General features: G+C 52.0%; 1 protein-coding gene across 3 annotated transcripts in view; it reads left to right on the top strand.

Annotated features, from left to right (window-relative positions):
• The window catches only part of KIF6 (kinesin family member 6), a 392,154-nt gene extending 382,554 nt beyond the window's left edge, over positions 1-9,600 (top strand). For all 3 annotated transcript variants that reach the window (XM_045498079.1, XM_045498078.1, XM_045498080.1), the window contains 2 exons: positions 1,049-1,155; positions 6,720-9,600. In XM_045498079.1, the coding sequence (XP_045354035.1) occupies positions 1,049-1,155; positions 6,720-6,730 (118 nt within the window). In that variant the 3' untranslated portion in view covers positions 6,731-9,600. The remainder of the gene's footprint in view (positions 1-1,048; positions 1,156-6,719) is intronic.
• The last annotated feature ends 8,153 nt before the right edge of the window (positions 9,601-17,753 follow it).

Below are 17,753 nucleotides of genomic sequence, written 5' to 3'. Positions count from 1 at the left end.
GATGAATAGGGGCACTTGTACCCCAATGTTTATAGCAGCACTCTCAACAATAGCCAAATTATGGAAAGAGCCTAAATGTCCATCAACTGATGAATGGATAAAGAAATTGTGGTTTATATACACAATGGAGTACTACATGGCAATGAGAAAGAACGAAATATGGCCCTTTGTAGCAACGTGGATGGAACTGGAGAGTGTGATGCTAAGTGAAATAAGTCATACAGAGAAAGATACTGTAAGTTTTCACTCTTATGTGGATCCTGAGAAACTTAACAGAAGACCATGGGGGGAGGGGAAGGGGAAAAAAAAAGTTAGAGAGGGAGGGAGGCAAACCATTAAGAGACTCTTAAAAACTGAGAATAAACTGAGGGTTGATGGGGGGGGTGGAAGGGAGGGGAGGGTGGGTGATGGGCATTGAGGAGGGCACCTGTTGGGATGAGCACTGGGTGTTGTATGGAAACCAATTTGACAATAAATTTCATATTAAAAAAAAGAGAGAGAGAGAATAACAGAAAGAAGGGCAGGGCTGAGGCGCCTGGGTGGCTTAGTCAGTTAAGCATCTGACTTTGGCTCGGGTCACGATCTCACTGTTTGTGAGTTTGAGCCCCGCGTTGGGCTGTGCTGACAGCTCAGAGCCTGGAGCCTGCTTCATGTTCTGTGTCTCCCTCTCTCTCTACCCCTCCCCCATTTGCACTGTGTCTCTCCCTCTTCTCAAACAAACATTAAAAAAATTTTTTTTTTTTTTAAAGAAAGAAGGGCAGGGCGGCTGGAGCGGAGTAGTAGCCCAGGGCCCAGATCACACATGAAGACAGTCTGATTTTCACTCTGAGAGTGAAGAGAATCCACCAACAGGGTTAAGCCAGAGGAGGAGGATATGATGAAAGGGTCACTGTGGTTCCTGCACAGACTGGGTGGAGAGGTCAGGAGGCAGACTGCCAGGCAGACTCCTGGGTGAGATCCGGTTACCGAACATGGAAAGCACTTTGGAAAGGTAAGCATGGAGTTCAAATGTAAGGTACAGTGATGTGTGACATGTGCTTGTCCTCAGCATCCCTGAGAAGCCAGCATCATCTATCCCTCTCACTGGGGACAGCCAGACTGACTCTGACATCCTGGCATTCATCAAGGCCAGACAGAGCATTCTGCAGAAGAAATGTAAGTACACCTTCCTCCTCCTCCAGGATCACAGGTCACCCAGCTCTGCTCACCAACCCTTGAGGGAGGTAAGGGGGAAGGCCAGAGTGAGAAGTGAGCTTCCTGTATATTCCTGAAACCACAGGACTGAACCTGTGGTCCCTTCACATGTGCCTGGCCTCTGCTTCCTCCTGGAAAAAAGCTCCAGAAGACAGCATCACGAACACCAAGACAGACCCAAGGGGGTGCCGGGCCCAGGTGCTCTCGCCTTGCTTGGCAAAGCTTCCCTCCCTCCTCTGGATCTCCAGCTCCCTTTGTTCTGTGTCCCCAAAGCCATCTCTCCTTTGTCCAGCCTTCTCCATACGGGAAGGGGCTGAGTGATGGTTTGGTAACTTGAATTCCTAGCTAGAAATATCACTCTCCTATTGGAGCATGGTTCTTGCCAATGAGTTGTAGACGTAAACACCACTTGAAAGCTCAGGCCTGAGGCCCCCTTTAACAGTTACAGAAGGAATACTTGTGGTGTTCCAGACAACAGGAAGAAGCAGAGAAGGCCCTTCCTGGCCTTTGTCACCCACCTCCCCCATCTTCCTCCTGGAAGCTGCCCCCTGCTATGGACAGGCCTTCTCTTCTCCTGCCTCCTTCTCCCCCAGAGACCCACAGCGATAAGACCCAAGACCCCTTACGCTGGCCCCTCGCATTTAACCTCGTTCCAGTAAGCCAAAGGCTACCGGGCAGGTTGAGTGTTGCTTTCCCATTTCCCATGTCAACGCCTTGGCGGATGAAATGGCAGACTCAGATCCTATAATGACTGACACCTGCTGCAAGAAGCCCACAGTCAGTTTCATGGCCAACTGTCTGCAGCTGAGACACTAGGGGTTCTGCACACGGGGATGGAACATCCCAAGTAAAGGATGGCCTTCCATGGCGTTCTGGAGGTGGGGGAGAGACAGAGAACACACCCACAAATAGAGACCATTTGAGGTGCTGGTAAGCGCTATGAAATAGCTAAAATCTATAATGTGGTAGAGAGCCACAGGGAAGACTGCCATTAACTGGGGCGGGGGCGGGGGCTCCCGGGGGAGGGGAACCTTGAACTAGTAGCTGAATAGTGAGAATGGAGTGTCCATGCAGTGTCCTGTGAGCAAGCATTCCAAGCGGAAGGAGTAGAAAGTGAACAGCCCTGGAGGGAGCTTTGCTTGGTCACAGGGTGGGAAGGAGGCCAGAGTCACTTAAGGGCTCAGCTCGAGAACAGGAGCCAAATGAACAGGCCTTGTGGGCGAGGGTAAGGGGCTTGGCTTCTATTCCTGATGTAGTGGGAAACTCACTGAAGAATTTAAGCCATGGTGCGATGTGGTCTGACCGAAACTTTGGCAAGCTGACTCTGGCCGTTGTACACAGCAGAGGTTGTAGAGGTCCGGGATTAGCACAGTCATCTGGCTCCTGGGGAGGTCCAGGCAAGGGGTGAGGGTAGCCTGGACCTAGTGGCAGATCGGACGTGAGTCGTGAGGGCAAAGAGAGCCAGAAGGGCTCATGGGCACCTGTTCTGAGCAGATAACAGGATGGGGATGCCATCAGCAGGAAGGCAGGGTGGAGTGGACACCAGAGGGAAGTTGCTAGGGGAATTCAGATTTCCGGCTGGCCCATTCAAGTTTCAGTAGCCCTTTGAGATCTCAGAGGAGATAAGTAGGCCCCTGAACACGAGTCTGGAGCTCAGCGGCAAGGTCTGAATGCACCGGGTGGAATCCCTGTCGAGGAGAGTAAATAGGGTTATTCTAATCGCTGACACAGACCCTTGGGGCACTCTGACATTTGGGGGTAAGCAGGAAGATCTCACCAAAGCTACTGAGAAGGCTCAGCCAGGGCGAGAGAAGAGACAGCAGGGGAGCGAGTGTGGCCTCAGGCAGGCCTGCAGGGGAACGTGGTCCAGGGGAGAGGGGTGGTAGAGCCCAGGGCTGCTGGAAGGCTAAGCAAGAATGGGATGCTGCCTGGTGGCCACTTTGCATGTCATGATGGCCCTGGACAAGTGCCCTGTGGACGGGGACCTGGGAGAATAAAGGGGCCATTGCGGTGGTTGAGGAAAGAAAAGAAGGAGCAAAAGTAGAGATAGTGAGTGGGGACAGCTGACCCAAGGGCTTGGCTGGGAGGAGGGGCAGTCGGGAGGCTGGGGCTGAAGGGAGGCAGTGGTTGTGAAGACGCACGTACGTGCTGAGAGGAATGGTCCGGGAGAATAAAGGAGGCTGATGGTAGGGAAAAGAGGGCCAAGCCTGCAGGGGAAACTCTTGGAGGAATGAGAGGGCATGGCGTCCAGAACATATGTGGAGGAAGAAACCCTCCCCTGGAACAAATGCATTGAAATCAGCCATCATCCATCCCTTTAAGAAGTCTACATGTCAGCAACATTGTTCGGTTGTGTTTACCCAGGTTTTGCCCACATAAAGACACTATTTCCAACCCTCTCTGACAAGAAGAGGCATAAACCCAAGGTCTATGTCAAGATGGCGTCCTCCTGCTAATGCCATTGCCCAGATGGTACAGAAAACTGTACTGAAAGATGGGGTGCTGCGAGTGTACAGAGCCAAGAGTCTGATCCCCCTTTTGACAGGAGGGGAAACTGAGGCACACAGAGGCTGAATAACTTGCCCAGCTAACAAATGGCAGAGCTGGGATAACCCAGCTTTTCTGTGCTGTCTCCAGTTGGCCATGCTGTCTTGAAAAGTCACTCTGTGGTCGGTCGGGTGTTTGTCTCTTGGCCTCTACCCACCCTGCAGCTGGGAGCTTTGTTCTCCAAACAAATAGCAGCCTGGAAGTAATTCATCAAAACAAAAGTTCAAGGGTTCAATTTTTATTCTCAAGGGGAGAAAAAATAATCTTGGGTTCTTAGTGGTTGTGTGGCTGCAAAGGAAGCTGAAGAAGGGTGACAAGGGTTCCACCAGGTCAGGGCCAGAGGGCCAGCAGGTGCGGCCTCCCCCAACGTGCGGCAGATGGCCAGGCCCCACCACGCAGCACTTTCCACACAGCCCACTTATCAGGCCTCCCTGTCAGGCAAACATGCAGGCCGGGCCCCAGGCACCTTCCCCAGCCAAAGCAAACACTTCCCTCTCCCCTGCCCTGGGCTCCCTCTGCTCTTAATTTAGTGGCGCTGTCTGTCTGGGCTTCTTCAGGAGTGCTCATTATGGGGAATTTGTGACTATCAGCCTAAGAGCAGGAGCCCAGAGAGGGTGATTTAACGTAAGCCTCGCCCGCCGCCTCACACACTTCACCAAGGGCCAGGATGAATCTAGTTGATTTAGGATTCATGGAAAAGCTGTGGAACGTTTAAATCCCTGCCAGGGGCACGTGTGGACAGGTATATATCCCCCGTATGGGGCGTTCGTCATCCACGGTGTCAAATCTGCTGTTTCCAACTGCCAAGGATGGCTTTAAAATCTGAGAAAATGAGGTTAACCCCTTTCTAGAGTGCTTTTTAATAAAACCTTCCTTAATCCCTGAGTTTGGAAGTGTTTCCATCTGGACAGGAACCTTGGTGTGACCCCCTTGCCCTCTTCTCCAGCCGGGGCCAGGCGGAGCCTCTGCGGAGTGCCTCAGAGGCCCCTGCCAGCCTGGACTCCGCCATCCCCACTGCGAGAAACCCTCCAGCTCCCCACCGGGCAGGATCCATCCCAGGAAAATGGAAAGGCCCCAGAACTGGGAGGGAGGAGGCCTAAACGTGGGGCTCCTTGACTCAGCGCTGTGGGCCTTAGGCAGGTCACTGCCTCCGCCTTCACACATCTGCCACGTTCAGATTCCCCCTTCGTCAAGGTGGCCAGCCTCTCCTGAGATAATGTCCATAAAAGTCCCTCATAAACAGCCAAGCGCCAGGGAGCTGTTAGCGGGGAAACTGGCCTCTGGTGGAAACTGGCCCAACAGGGTGAGGAGTGATTTCCTTTCAATGGTTTCTCTGTAGCCGTACCCTCCAGTCTGGGAACCTACTGTCTCAAAACCCCAGTACAGACGGACAGCTCCATTGCTTCACTGGGGTTCGTCAAGTAAAGAAATGGCACCTTTTCTGTGGGGTTGAGGTCTGGGTCTGTGGGGCACTCAGCCCTGCTCTGTGGCACTCCTTCTCAGCCCCGCCCCTGCCCCAGTCACCACTGCAGGCAAGCGTATGTGGGATGCAGTGACAGTCCAGGGCGGGAGCCAGCTCAGACCCTCTGCTCCTCACCACTGGCAGTGCTAACCCATCCTGGCCCAGGCTGCGCATCAGCGGTGCAGGGGAAACACCAGAGCCACGACATGCTCAGCGGCCCCATGCCTGCTGGTCCCCAGGACCTGCCCTCACCGTCCTTGGAACAGAGAGCCCACAAAGCAGTGGGTTTCAGCCCTGGCTCTTCATTGGTGTCACCTGGTCCCCTACCACCACCATGAGATTCTGATTTAATCTGTCCTGGGAGTGGCCTGGGATTTCTAAAGGTCCCCCCACCCCCAGGGGTTTCCAGTGCTCAGCAGAGCTGGGAACCGTGGGTCCAGAGTGACTGGAACACATCCCCTTCACATGCACCGGTGTGCCTGGTGTCCTTCCTTCCCGCTCTAAGATTCATCTAGAACAGCTAGGAATGTCTGAAAAGTAAGGACCATCTTCACTTAATTAAACAGCCTGGGGTCTTGCACTCAGAGTTAGATCTGAAGGACCAAGGGCTCGTAGCCTTGAATCGTTTTCAACCTCTCCCTCGCTGCCACCTCCCACATTCAGTGCAGCACAGAGATTTACTGGTTCTCCCTCAGCGACGTCAGGTAGACCATGCCCACACTCCCCACCCGCTGCCAGGTCCCTGTGCCCACACGCAGATGGCCGCGGCCACCCCACTCCTCAATCTCTCTGCCCCCTGCAGGTGTCTTAAACAGTGTTCCCAAGCCCTTCTGCTCTAATTATGAGAGCCAGACTTCAAGCAAATTAACTACGTCACTCATACCATTTCTTCTCACACGTTAATGTGCCAGTAAATCTAGGGGTTTTGTTAAAGTGCAGATTCTGGTCCTGGAAGTCTGGGTAGGGTCTTAGATTCGGCACTTCTTGACAAGCTCCCTGGAGATGCCAATGCTGCTGATCCACGGAGCACGCTCGGAGAAGCAAGGAGCCCTGCCAGCCACCTTTCTTCTACCAGATACCTCATCTGCTCCGTCCACCTGGGTATTTGGAAAGTAAGGCCCAGAGAACCAACACGATTTGCCCAGTCGCACCACAGGTTGGGGACCATGCTGGCTAGTCCTCAGGGGCCCTTCTCCCTCCCTGTCCAGCCATGGGAGGTGACAGGATGGGCCATGGTGGTCAGGAGGAATATAATGAATAGAAGGACCAAAAAGAGAATCTCTTGGAGAATTTGGTAGGGATGTCAGTGGGGCTGGACAATGACTGTTGGTCCTGGCTCAGGGAGACGGCAGAGGAGGCTGCGTCCTTCATTGCTGGGGGAATAAATGCAACCCCCAGGAGTCCGGGCACTGAGACCCAAGGGGAGTGGCCCGCCGCCGCCTCCCCATGCGCTTCAGTCAGGGACAAATCAGTGCCCCCACGCACAGCCTAACCAAGACATCCTGTCTCCTTTCAGGTTTCCAGTAAGCATCTGGCCGTGCACTGTGGCAGGAAGAATGGAGTACAGATGAAGGAAGGCATCTCTTCTCACTCGCCCTGGCTTCAGATGTGATCTGTGGGCTGCTGGGAGCAACTAGTGATTTGGGTTCCCATAGAGGGGGCTGTGTTTCCTTAAGGATGGTGTCCTGGAGGCTGCCAGTGAGGCTGGGGCCAGGGCTTCTGGCACCATCCTTGCTGTGGGTACTGGGGCTGTTGGCCGGACCAGGCAATGCTGGGGTGCTAGTGGTTATATAAGGGCTTCTGCTCACTCTTGTAGTGGCCGATTTTAAACCTTGGAGATTATGAAATAGTACCATCATAATGCAGTGGCAGGGGAGGCTCATGCTGGTAGAATACGGGAGAAATGATCATCTGTTACTTTTAGCTACCTACCAGCCTGCTCTCTGCCCTACCCCCTGGTTTAGGAGCCCAGGAATGGCTGGGGCAAGCCAGGCAGGACGTTGGAGCCAAAGACAAAGCAGTGGAGTGCAAAGCATCTTGATGGCCAGTCCTGATCTCCCAAACCAAACCTTATGCCATCACCCTCATGGCCCAGATGATCCATAGGCAGTGCCTGAATCAGCCGTATTTCTAAAGAGTCACCCACCCTGCAGGGTCCAAGGACATCGTTGCACCCTAGGAGCTGTGGATGGCTCCCAGGAGCTCTGCAGAGAGCTTGAGAGGCGCAGTGTGGGCACCTTGGGCCTCACACCCTCACCCAGCCTCTTGGGGCTCTGCATGACTTGGGCCCAAACTCCCCGCTCCCACCAGGAAAACAGAGCTGCCAGGAGCTTGCCTCAGTGAGCCCTTGCAGCACTCTGGGGCCTGGCTGCATGATACAGACCCAGGGGAGGGTGGGCCAGCCCTCAGGAGGCCCTCAGAGGGCAAGGGCAGCAAGGTCCCAAGCCAGCAGTAGGCGGGGAGAGGTATGGAGTGGGGAGAGGATGGACATCTGAAATGAAGCTGAGTAAAAGTGTTTGTCTACCATTCCTGCTATCTCTGTCCTATGAATACAGGGCCTGCCGCCCTGGAAAGAGAGCAGAGAGAAAATACATTGAATTGGCTTGCTGTCCCCCCTGCCCAGGACTGGGTAAAAGGATCATTTGAGAGAAGGTAGATGGTCCCATTTCAAAGCCAGGCAGGCCATACAGCCCCTCCAATCCACACCCTCACTGATAATATTAGAAACCCTGAAGCAAAGGGGAGGGGCTGGCTTCTGAGGGCTTGTTAGTGGCAAATGTCCCCTCCTCGGGGGCTTTCCCTGACCGCCCAACTAGAGCCACCCCCTAGTTGCTCTCTATCCCATTTCTCTGTTTTATTTTCCTCATCACCGCCTGACATATCATCTTTCTTTATTTGCTTATTTTTTTATGGCCTGCAACCCCTCCCCCAAGACTAAAAGCTCCATGACAACAAGGACCTACATGTCTTGCTCATCACTATGTCCCCAGCACAAGTTGGCATTGAGTAAAATACCCTTTCAGTTAATGAGTGGCAGAGACAGAACCCAGACTTCTTGGGCTGGCATCTGGCCCATGCCTTTACTCTGGCTCTGTGACTGAGGCCCATCGGGCAGGGTCCAGCCTCCCTGGCCCTTACAGTCCTGCGGCACATAGTAAGTCCTCAATAAAGTCTGTAGGACCCAGGAAGACCAAAACAGAGCCCTTACAGCCAGATCCTAGAAGCCTCCCCGAGTGCCCAGGGCACACGTGTAACACAGACACCCAGTCTCAAGAGCCCTGAGGCAGCATGGAGTTGGCCAGAGTCTTTGGAGACAGCCTCAGTGTACCTGGCACACCTTAGTGCCCTCAGCCCTCTAGAGCTGGTTAGAGTCTATTGACTTTAGATCTCCTGCTGAGAACTTATCTCCTGGATCCAAAGGCCTTATTGACAGAGATGTGTGGTGTGGGCCCATGCAGGGTGTGAACCCGCCTCCTGCAGCAATCACTGAAGGCAGGAGAGGAAATGAAGAAGAGAGAAAAACAGACAGCTGGGCCATGGTGTCTTGCCAAGAGAGCCGTATACCAAGTGTGTACAGCAACTGGAGAGGGACACCCCCCCCCAAATGTCCCTTCCCAATGGAAGCTGGGCCTTTGATGTGGACGCATGCTTGACCACAGTGCATCTTCCACAAAGTTCACTGGCCTTTAAAATGGGAGAAATGGATGCAATGCTCTGAAAAGACTCTCCAGCAATCCTGAGCTCAGTGGGGCATGGGAGTTCACTCCAGGCCAAACTGTAGAGCTTTCCAAAACATCTTCTGGAAAGCAGCCTGGCCGGTGACTCCAGCCCAGTCCCTACTAGAATTCAATTTGCTCTGCTATTCACTTGACAGGAGATGTTAGGAGGACAGTTTAGAATGTGGCTTGCTCAGATCCTGCTACAAGGGATTTTTAGGAAGCAGATACAGAAACTGTGGTAGATTGAATAACCAGTCTTAAGACTTTGCCCCCTGAAATAGAATTATACATCCAAAGCTTTGCCACAGCCTCATGGCGGCAGGGTATTCTTTTCTACCCCTTAAATTTGGGCTTGGCTCTGTGACTTGCCTTGGTCAATGGGATGTTAGCAGACGTGATACAAGCGGAGGCTTGACATGAGCGTGCATGCTCGGGCTCTCCTCTCACACTCCAGGGATCTGCCTTGAGAAGAACATGCCCTGGATAGGTGTGCCCCTTCAGCCTAGATCCCAGAACATACAGAGAGCAGATCTGAGCCCAGCCTACAGCCTGGAGCCAAGGCCAGTGAACCTGTAGTCTGGAGCAGTGCCGTCCCATCAAGTCCAGCCCAGACCAGCTGAACCCTGGCTGATCCAAAGACCCAAAATCATAAGAATAAATGTTTGTTGTCATAAGCCACTAAGCCTTGGGGTGATTTGTCATGAAGCATTAACTGTAGCCACAGCTAACAGATACAGATATTGAAACCCAGAGATGGTATATGACTAGATGCAGAATTTCTCAGAGTTCACTGTTTCCATCCACGCTGCCTACTGAAAGGGCACTTGAGAGAACACTGTATATGAAAAAGTAGGACCACCACTTACGGCCATGATAGAGCAACAGGGACATGATTTACCCTCCTGCTTTAAATAAGTGAAAATTAGACAAAATGTATAAGACAATAAAACACTGGGAAAAGGCAGTACAGGACACTAACCTCCAAGAGAAGGGAAACAAGTGAGGTGAGCCCTATGATTGCCCCAACTTACAGCTCCTCACAGTACTTAGGCTGCAGTCCTGGAAGCGGGCACCAGGTGGCGCCCAGTGGTTTCCCTAGTTAAGGAATTGGAGCCTATAGTCCAGGGAGGCCAAGGGGGCTTCCATTGGCAAGACCAAGTACAAGAGGTGAGTGAGCTGCAGACAGAGAGTGCGGACACACTGAGGAGATCTCCAGAGGGTTCTCTCAAGTCTTCAGCCAACTGCTGGGCGAGGCACGTGGGTGAGGAAATCACTCAAGGCTGGAGAAAGAACCACCAGAAAGGAGCTAGTAGAAAATTTTCCAGAAATAACACAGGGTTGGGAGTACTCCCAACAGCCACAGTGGAGAAACCTTCTCACAAAAAAAGTCACTGAACAGAAAACACATAAGGTATTTATGTGTGGCATACATTTGGAAGTGGCACCAAATTAGCCAGAGATCAAAGCTATTTCGGTCCCGCCTAACAAAATCTAAAAAGTAAGCATCAAAAGAGTCAAACTGCTTTCAGTGAGTTTCCAAACAGAGCTCAAAAACATTTAAAGGAATAAAAAAAGAATCTAACACCTAACAATATAGAAGGGGCACCCAGTAGAAGTTACCAAGGATGCAAAGAAGCAGGAAAACATGGTTTGTAGGAGAAAAAACAATTGATAGAAATAGAAACAAATAGAAACAGATGATTGAATAAGTAATGCAATGGGTGTATGTTTAAAATACAGGCAAGGGGTGCATGGGTGACTCAGGTACGTGGGTGACTCAGTCTGCTAAGCGTCTGACTCTTGATTTTGGCTCAGGTCATGATCTCAAGGTTCGTGAGATCCTGAGATCAAGCCCCGTGGGCTCTGCACTGACAGCACAGAATTCTCTCTCTCCCTCTCTCTCTGCCCCTTCCCCTCTCTGTTTCAAAATAAATAAACTTTTAAAATATATGTATAGGCAGAAATATTCCCCTTGTAATTCCTTAAATGTAAACATGACTCATCCATCTGGTCATTCTTTTAACAAGGATGTACCTACCATCCACTGTGCTAAGTTCTGGTGACTCAGAGGTGACCAAGACAGAGAAAGTGCCAATCGTCTCATTCTAGGGGTGCCTGAGTGGCTCAGTCAGTTGGGAGTCCATCTTGGGCTCAAGTCCTGATCTTGTGGTTCATGAGTTTGAGCCCCGCATCTGTCTCTGTGCTGACAGCTCAGAGCCTGGAGCCTGCTTCAGATTCTGTGTCTCCCTCTCTCTCTGTCCCTCCCCTGCTCACACTCTGTCTCTCTTTCTCTGAAAAATAAATAAACATTAAAAAAAAATTTTTTTTAAAAGAACTTACATTCTAATTGGGGAGATGGACAAAAAACAAATAAACAAGGGAATCTGAACTAAGATGGAGTTGGGGTGGGATAGGATGGGCCTGGGCTCACTGTCAAGGTGGATAAGAGTGTGAGAGCCGGGGCATGGCACAGAGAGGAAGGGGGGAGAGGCAGGTTTACAACTAGAATGGTGGGCCAGGGATTCAATGAGGTGAAGAGGCGTGGGGCTGAGAGGTCGAATAGGAACACGGAGTACAGCAAATAGGAGACTTGGGGGATGTGAGTCATCTAAGAATATGGGGGGAGAGAGTATTTCAAGACATGTGTCCAAGGGTCTGCTGGGGTGATAAGGCAGAGGAGATGTGGAAAGGTTGGCCGTGAATGTTGGAAGTTGACAACGTATGGGTAAAATGTGGGAGGAGGAAATAGCATTTCCTTTAACACAGGTTCCTTCTCCTGTGTGGAAAATGGCTTCTGGCTATGTGGCCCCGGATGCTTCTGTCAGGACAAGGAGGGAGGCAGCAAGCTTTTTTAGGGTCAACTGCTTTATTTGGGTTTCTATGGCCAACTGCCAGTAAGCAGGGCTGAGCCCATTTTATGCGCATTGAGGGGGAACTCAGAGCAAGGAGCAAACAGAAAACTGGTTAGGGATCCCTCCCTCTCACTTCCCTCAACTCCTCAACTTGAGAAGGCAGCCCTTCCCCAGACCAGCCCCCTCCCCCCTGCACTCCCAGTTCCAGGTGTGACGATCAATGAACGATCAATGCACCGACCGACCGGTGCAGCATTTCCTTCATGACATTGCTCGGGACTGGACCACCAGAATGGTGCTGACCTGCTGACTTAAGTGACTCTCACATAGGAAAAGTACCAGACATAGCACAAAGAGTCTTCGCACGTACTGAATGGACAACAAACAAATCCACGAGCACCTGTTGTCTACAACATTCTAAATCTTCACCAGTAACCATTACACCTCAGATGGACTCATGAATTTGGTGCAGTTTTAATCAAATTGCTTATATAGACAGGAGCTCACAAAAAATGTTTGCCAGGATCCCACACACTCAGCAGCAGCCCTGGCCTTTTCTACACTCTCAGTTTCTCTGTTCACTTCATCTCCCAGGCCCTGGGAAGGCTCTGCTCCTCCCTGGGGCCAAGATGGACTGTATCCTGATCAACACCCCACATCTACATCCTGGTCCGTGTGTTCCCAAGTTTATTGCTGCTTTTGCCCCAGTGCATCTTGCAGCTCTGGGTTTTTCCATAGTCTGCACACATAAGGAAGCATAAGGGCTTCTTTAATAAAGGGTGTCTAATGGATCCTTTAACAATCCCCTTGCCTTTTTTAAATTTAGTGGCCATCACAAGAGAAAGGCATGATCTTCCCACTCCTATTGTCTCCCAAAGGTATTTGTCTGACAAGCTGAACGATTCCTTCATTAACTTCCACAGATGAGCTCTTTCCCTGCAGGATTTACAAACCACAATGACACAGAAAACTACTAATGACTTAGTTATAGAACGAAGAGTCTGACAGACACTGGCTGTGTCCTGCCCATGTCCCCCAACCCACCTGGAGGTCCCACGTAGCTTTGGTGAACAGTTATCATCCACACCAACAGCTTCCTGTCTCGAGTATCCGTCTGTCTCTACCCAAAGGTCCTCTTCCCCCATAGGAACACTCTAGGTCCATTGGCAGGGCAGGCCAGCAGCGCAAGAGTTAAGCTCTCCTGGAGCAAATCCTCAACTAATGAGGGGCAGGCGCTGGTGGACAAACACCCCCAGCTTCCTTGCCCCGCCAAGGACAACTCTGAGGTGTGCCCCACACAGCCTCCCGGAGGTCCTGGCGGGGCTGAGCCCCAGGTGCCCACGGCAGACGCCTGTTCAAAAACTCACCTTGTATTGACTGCCCCCCTCCCCTGTCTCTCGTCCCCCCTCTCTTGGGATGGGTTCCTGGGACCACTTCCCACATGAACTACTCACACCCAAATTTTGCCTCAGAGTCCACTCTGAGGTAAATCCGATTTAAGCGGGGGTATCTATTTCAGAATCACGAGTCAGAATCTTGCATCCAAGCCCTCAAAGTGGGAGCCCCATCCCCCACTTCAACCAGAGCCCTTCTCTTCACAGTGCCCATCCTGGGGTGCAGGGAAAGAGTTCATGTGAGAAATGAATCCTACTGCTCAAACAACAATGACAACAACAACAACAGAAAAAACAATGGAAAATCTGAACAAGGTCAATACCAAGTGTGTTTGTTTGTTTAAAGCCTTTCCCTCAAATCACCCCTCAGCCTTCTCCCTCCTCTCTTCTGGCCACACAGTTGGAGGTCACACTCCTCTCTGGCCACGAGGACAGAGACCTATACAAACCCGTGCCACCCCTGCCTCCACACAGGATGCTCTCCCGCACGCTTCACTGTGGGGACACGTCCAGGAGCCCAGACGACCATATGCAGAACTTGTCGCTTGGGCCCGTGGTGCTGCCAATCATTGGGGCTCAGGGCAGCAGGGTCTGAAACCACGGCTCCTTTTTTCCACTTGCCCTTTTCCCTGCAAGGGATGTACCCGGGGCAGGTGGGCCTTATCTTCTCCCTTTGGTTCCGGTTTGGAACGTGCCCTTTTTCATTTGTGCGGATATGTGTCTATTGAGTGACTCCCTAAGCGAATACCGATGTTGGTTGGTGGGGTGGCAACCTGTCCTTTTCCTTATCTCGGGGCTCATCCAGATGGAAAGAGCCCGTGCCCAGCTGCTCTGTTTACTCTGCATTCTCTCCCCATTGTACACGAAATTGATCTGAGAGGGGTTTTGTTTTTCTTCTTTTTCCTCCAATCTCCTTATTAGTTCAGCCTCAGAAAGTCCCTTATCACTTGCCGGATGTCAGGCCACACTCTGCCATCAGGCCTGGCCATGTTAGACTCTCCATTAATTGATTTTGCCCTCCCCACTTGGAAGCACAAATTGGCTCTGCCCATTAGCAGCAATAATTCCCTGAAAGGGATTATAAATCATGCCCTGTGTCCATCAGTCACTCACAGCGGAGCAGTGCCCCCGTGGGGTGGGAGATGGAGTGTTTGATGGGCAGGGGAGGTCCCCACAGTCAAGCAGATTCTCTCCTAAACCTGACCAAATGAGGCCACAGCCGACTGGAGTCACTACAATAGGCCCCAGCACAGAGGGTTCCACTGGCATGTATTGAATGAGTCAAGGTGGAGAGAAAGAGGGCTGCCTCTGTGGTGCAAGATGACCTCGTGACTTGACCCCCGCCCACCAATTCCACCGTTATGTTACCACTCTCTGGCTCTGTGGGATTGGGGTTTTCATAAGTACACCCCCACCCCTCCACACACACACACACACACACACACACACACACACACACTAAACTGGAAGTGCTCCTGAGAAGGACTCATCCTATACTCTAGTCAAGTCTTTGGGGGTCCATGAAAAGTGAACGTGAGAACAGGAGACGAGGGGCACAACCAGAGGAGAGCTGAGGAAGGAGCCTCAGAGGGGAGAGTGAGCAGCGAGGACAGGGGGAGGACAACAGGCACACAGGAGGTTCTCAATAGGTAGGCCATAAGTGAAGGCAGTGTCTTGACCCTAGAGAACCTGCCAGGACCTGGGCGGGGGGGGGGGGGGGGGGCTCCAGTTAAGGGCTAACCCAGCCCTCCTTCCACCTCAACATGTCAGAGACAGAGCTCTGGCCCCCAGCGCCCACCCCTTTCTCCCATACAGACAGTCCATACTCTTCCCTTGATTTCCTTCCACCTTGGAACCACCACCATTGCCTGTGGACAGTGTCCAGACCCATGGAGGATACTTGGGCTGAAGAAGTTACTAAGACCTGCCTGAGATTCCCCCAGATGTCAACGGATGAGCTTTCTAAATGATACACAAGAGAACTCTTCACACATTGAGCTTCTCTAGGGCAATAAAATAGGATTTGATTATTACGCGGCCCTGCAGGTGTAACTACAAACCCAAGCTTAAAGCCAGGAAGTAGCAAGTCTGTGATGATAAGATGGTAGTCAACCTGTGTGGTCCCATCTCTCCAGACCATAAAGAAAAACCGGTCAGGGGTGAGTTTGGGGAGTCTTGATGCTTCCTTCCTCCTCTGAGACAAGCCCACATCCCAGCCACGGTGCTGTGTGGGAAAGCTCTGGGTATAGAAGAGCCTTGTATGGGGTAGCTCAAGATCCACAGGTGACTTCAGGGAACCCAGAACCAGCAGGACTGCAGAGAAGGCAGCTGCCACACCCAGGCAGGGCCCCCCTCAACCATGGGACGGATGAGGTGCTTTGGAGCGGAGACACCTTGGCTGCCTTCGGCACTGGTTACAGTGCCGGGATGTTCCCCAGGGGTGGCCTCCACATCCTGCCTACACCTCCACCCCCTGTTACTTGTTGTTCTAGTTCTGGCCTTAGAGCAGGTTAAGAATCCTATGACACTACCACTCTCTTGATCATTCACATACTTGAAGTGGTAAAATGGAAAAAAAATCTCCCCCTGGCTTTTCTCTCTCTCTCTCTCTCTCATTACCAAAACCATCATGGCCTGTCCTGGACACAGAGGCCACGGTATCTGCCTCCCCATACCCCCTTCCAAGTGACACCTGTACATGTGATGCCCCCACCCCCTGGCTGGGGCAGAGCAGCTGAAGGTATTGCTTGACTCAAGGCCGTCCAGACACCTGTGAAGTGGCCCACGTGAAAAGGTGCTCTTGACATCGGCCTCACCTTGGAGACAAGAAGTACAAGGGAAAGAAGAGAAGGGCAGCAGCTGATGCTGACGGAATGCCAGCAGGGCGGCCTGGAGCAGAATCCGAGGCAGAGAGACAGGACAGAGCACAGGGAGGGAATGGCCGGCTGGCTGGGGCGAGTGGAGGGGTGCACCCCGCGAGGAGAGGGAACAGAGCCTGTTAATGGCTAAGAGTGAGGACACAGGCCCAGTTGCTCCAGAAGCCTGGCAGCTCCTGGCTTCCCTTCACAAATTATTTCAATTACTTCAGATAGCTGGAGTGTGTTGCTATTTCTTCCAACTCAAATAAGCCTTGAACAATTAAAACGACAAAAATTTGTGTAGCCATTGGGAAGTAACAGAATACCTAACAGTGGCTTAAACAAATGGGGTTTATGTTCCCAACATTTTTGAAATCTAGAGATAGGTGTGTGCAAGAATCAGCTGAGCATCAGTGGCGCCCGAGTGGCTCAGTCAGTTGAGCGTCCGACTTTGGCTCAGGTCATGATCTCACGGTCTATGAGTTCGAGCCCTGCGTCGGGCTCCGTACTGACAGCCCCGGAGCCCAGAGCCTGCTTGGGATTCTCTGTCTCCTTATCTCTCTCTACCCCTCCCCTGCTCATCTGCCTCTCTCTCTTTCTCTCTGTCAAAAATAAAAAATAAACATCAAAAAAAAAAAAAAAAAAAAGAATCAGCTGAGCGTCTTTGCAACCCTCTTGACCTTTCCCTCAATGAGGCCAGCGATCTGTGCATTCAGGGCACACAGAGGGGGAATGGTGGGCCCAGCCACAGCTGAGCCCTTTGCGGGGACAGCACAGCCTGTCCCCACATGTCCACAACCGGCTCTGCACACACCCAGTTGGCCAGAACTGGGTCACAGGGCCACCCGAGCTGCAAGAGAGCCGGGAAAGTGGGTGCGAGGGATGCTGTCCATCCTCTGATCTCCTCCCCATTTCTGTGCCCTCTTTAATGTGGTTCTGCTTCCAATGGCCTGGCCTACCGATCACCTGGGACTCCAGTGGACCATCCCCAGGTTACCGGAGCCGTTTGCCAGCTGTGCGCCAGAGATGGCTCAACGACTGGCTGGTGTGGGAATGTGAAAGCCCAGCTCCCCTGCCTCCACCTGGGACTAACGGTGTGCATCACCCACCAGGGCTCTCCACGAACCAGGCTGAGCTGGGACTATGGTCTCCTGTTTGACCCTGCTCGCCCCACATCCGTATCGCTCTTCGCTTACCCCGCTGCTCACACACAAATCCCCCTCTCGGGGCTGCTCCCGGGAACCCGGCCCAGAGCACAGGGAGCAGGACAATCATGATGGGTTAGACTGATCACGCTCCGTTGCCTGGGGCTCAGAAGCACACGGTTTGGGCTCTGCTAGCTGGGAAGGAGGGAGAGGATGTAGAAAGGCAGCTCGTGTTGTCTGCGGCCACAGCCCATCACAGAAAACGTGAGCAGAGAACTTGGAAGACACACACACTGCAGGTGTGAACGTACAATGGTGCAGCCCCTTTGGAAAACAGCCAGGCAGCTCCTCAAAAAGTTAAACATAGAATGACCATGTGACCAGCAACTCCACTCCCCGAGACATGAAAACATACATCCTCACCAAAGCGTGTAAGTGAATATTTGTAGTAGCATTAATCCTGATAGCCAAAAAGTGGAAACAACCTGAGTATCTATCAACCGATGAACGGATAAATAAAATGTTGGTATACCCACGCAATGAAATATGATTCAGCCATAAACAAGAATAAAGTAGAGGCAC

Source organism: Leopardus geoffroyi, chromosome B2, assembly GCF_018350155.1.
Source record: "Leopardus geoffroyi isolate Oge1 chromosome B2, O.geoffroyi_Oge1_pat1.0, whole genome shotgun sequence".
Classification (NCBI taxonomy): domain Eukaryota; kingdom Metazoa; phylum Chordata; class Mammalia; order Carnivora; family Felidae; genus Leopardus; species Leopardus geoffroyi.
The sequence above is the reverse complement of the archived record's forward strand: the minus strand, read 5'-3'. Positions and strand labels throughout refer to the sequence as shown.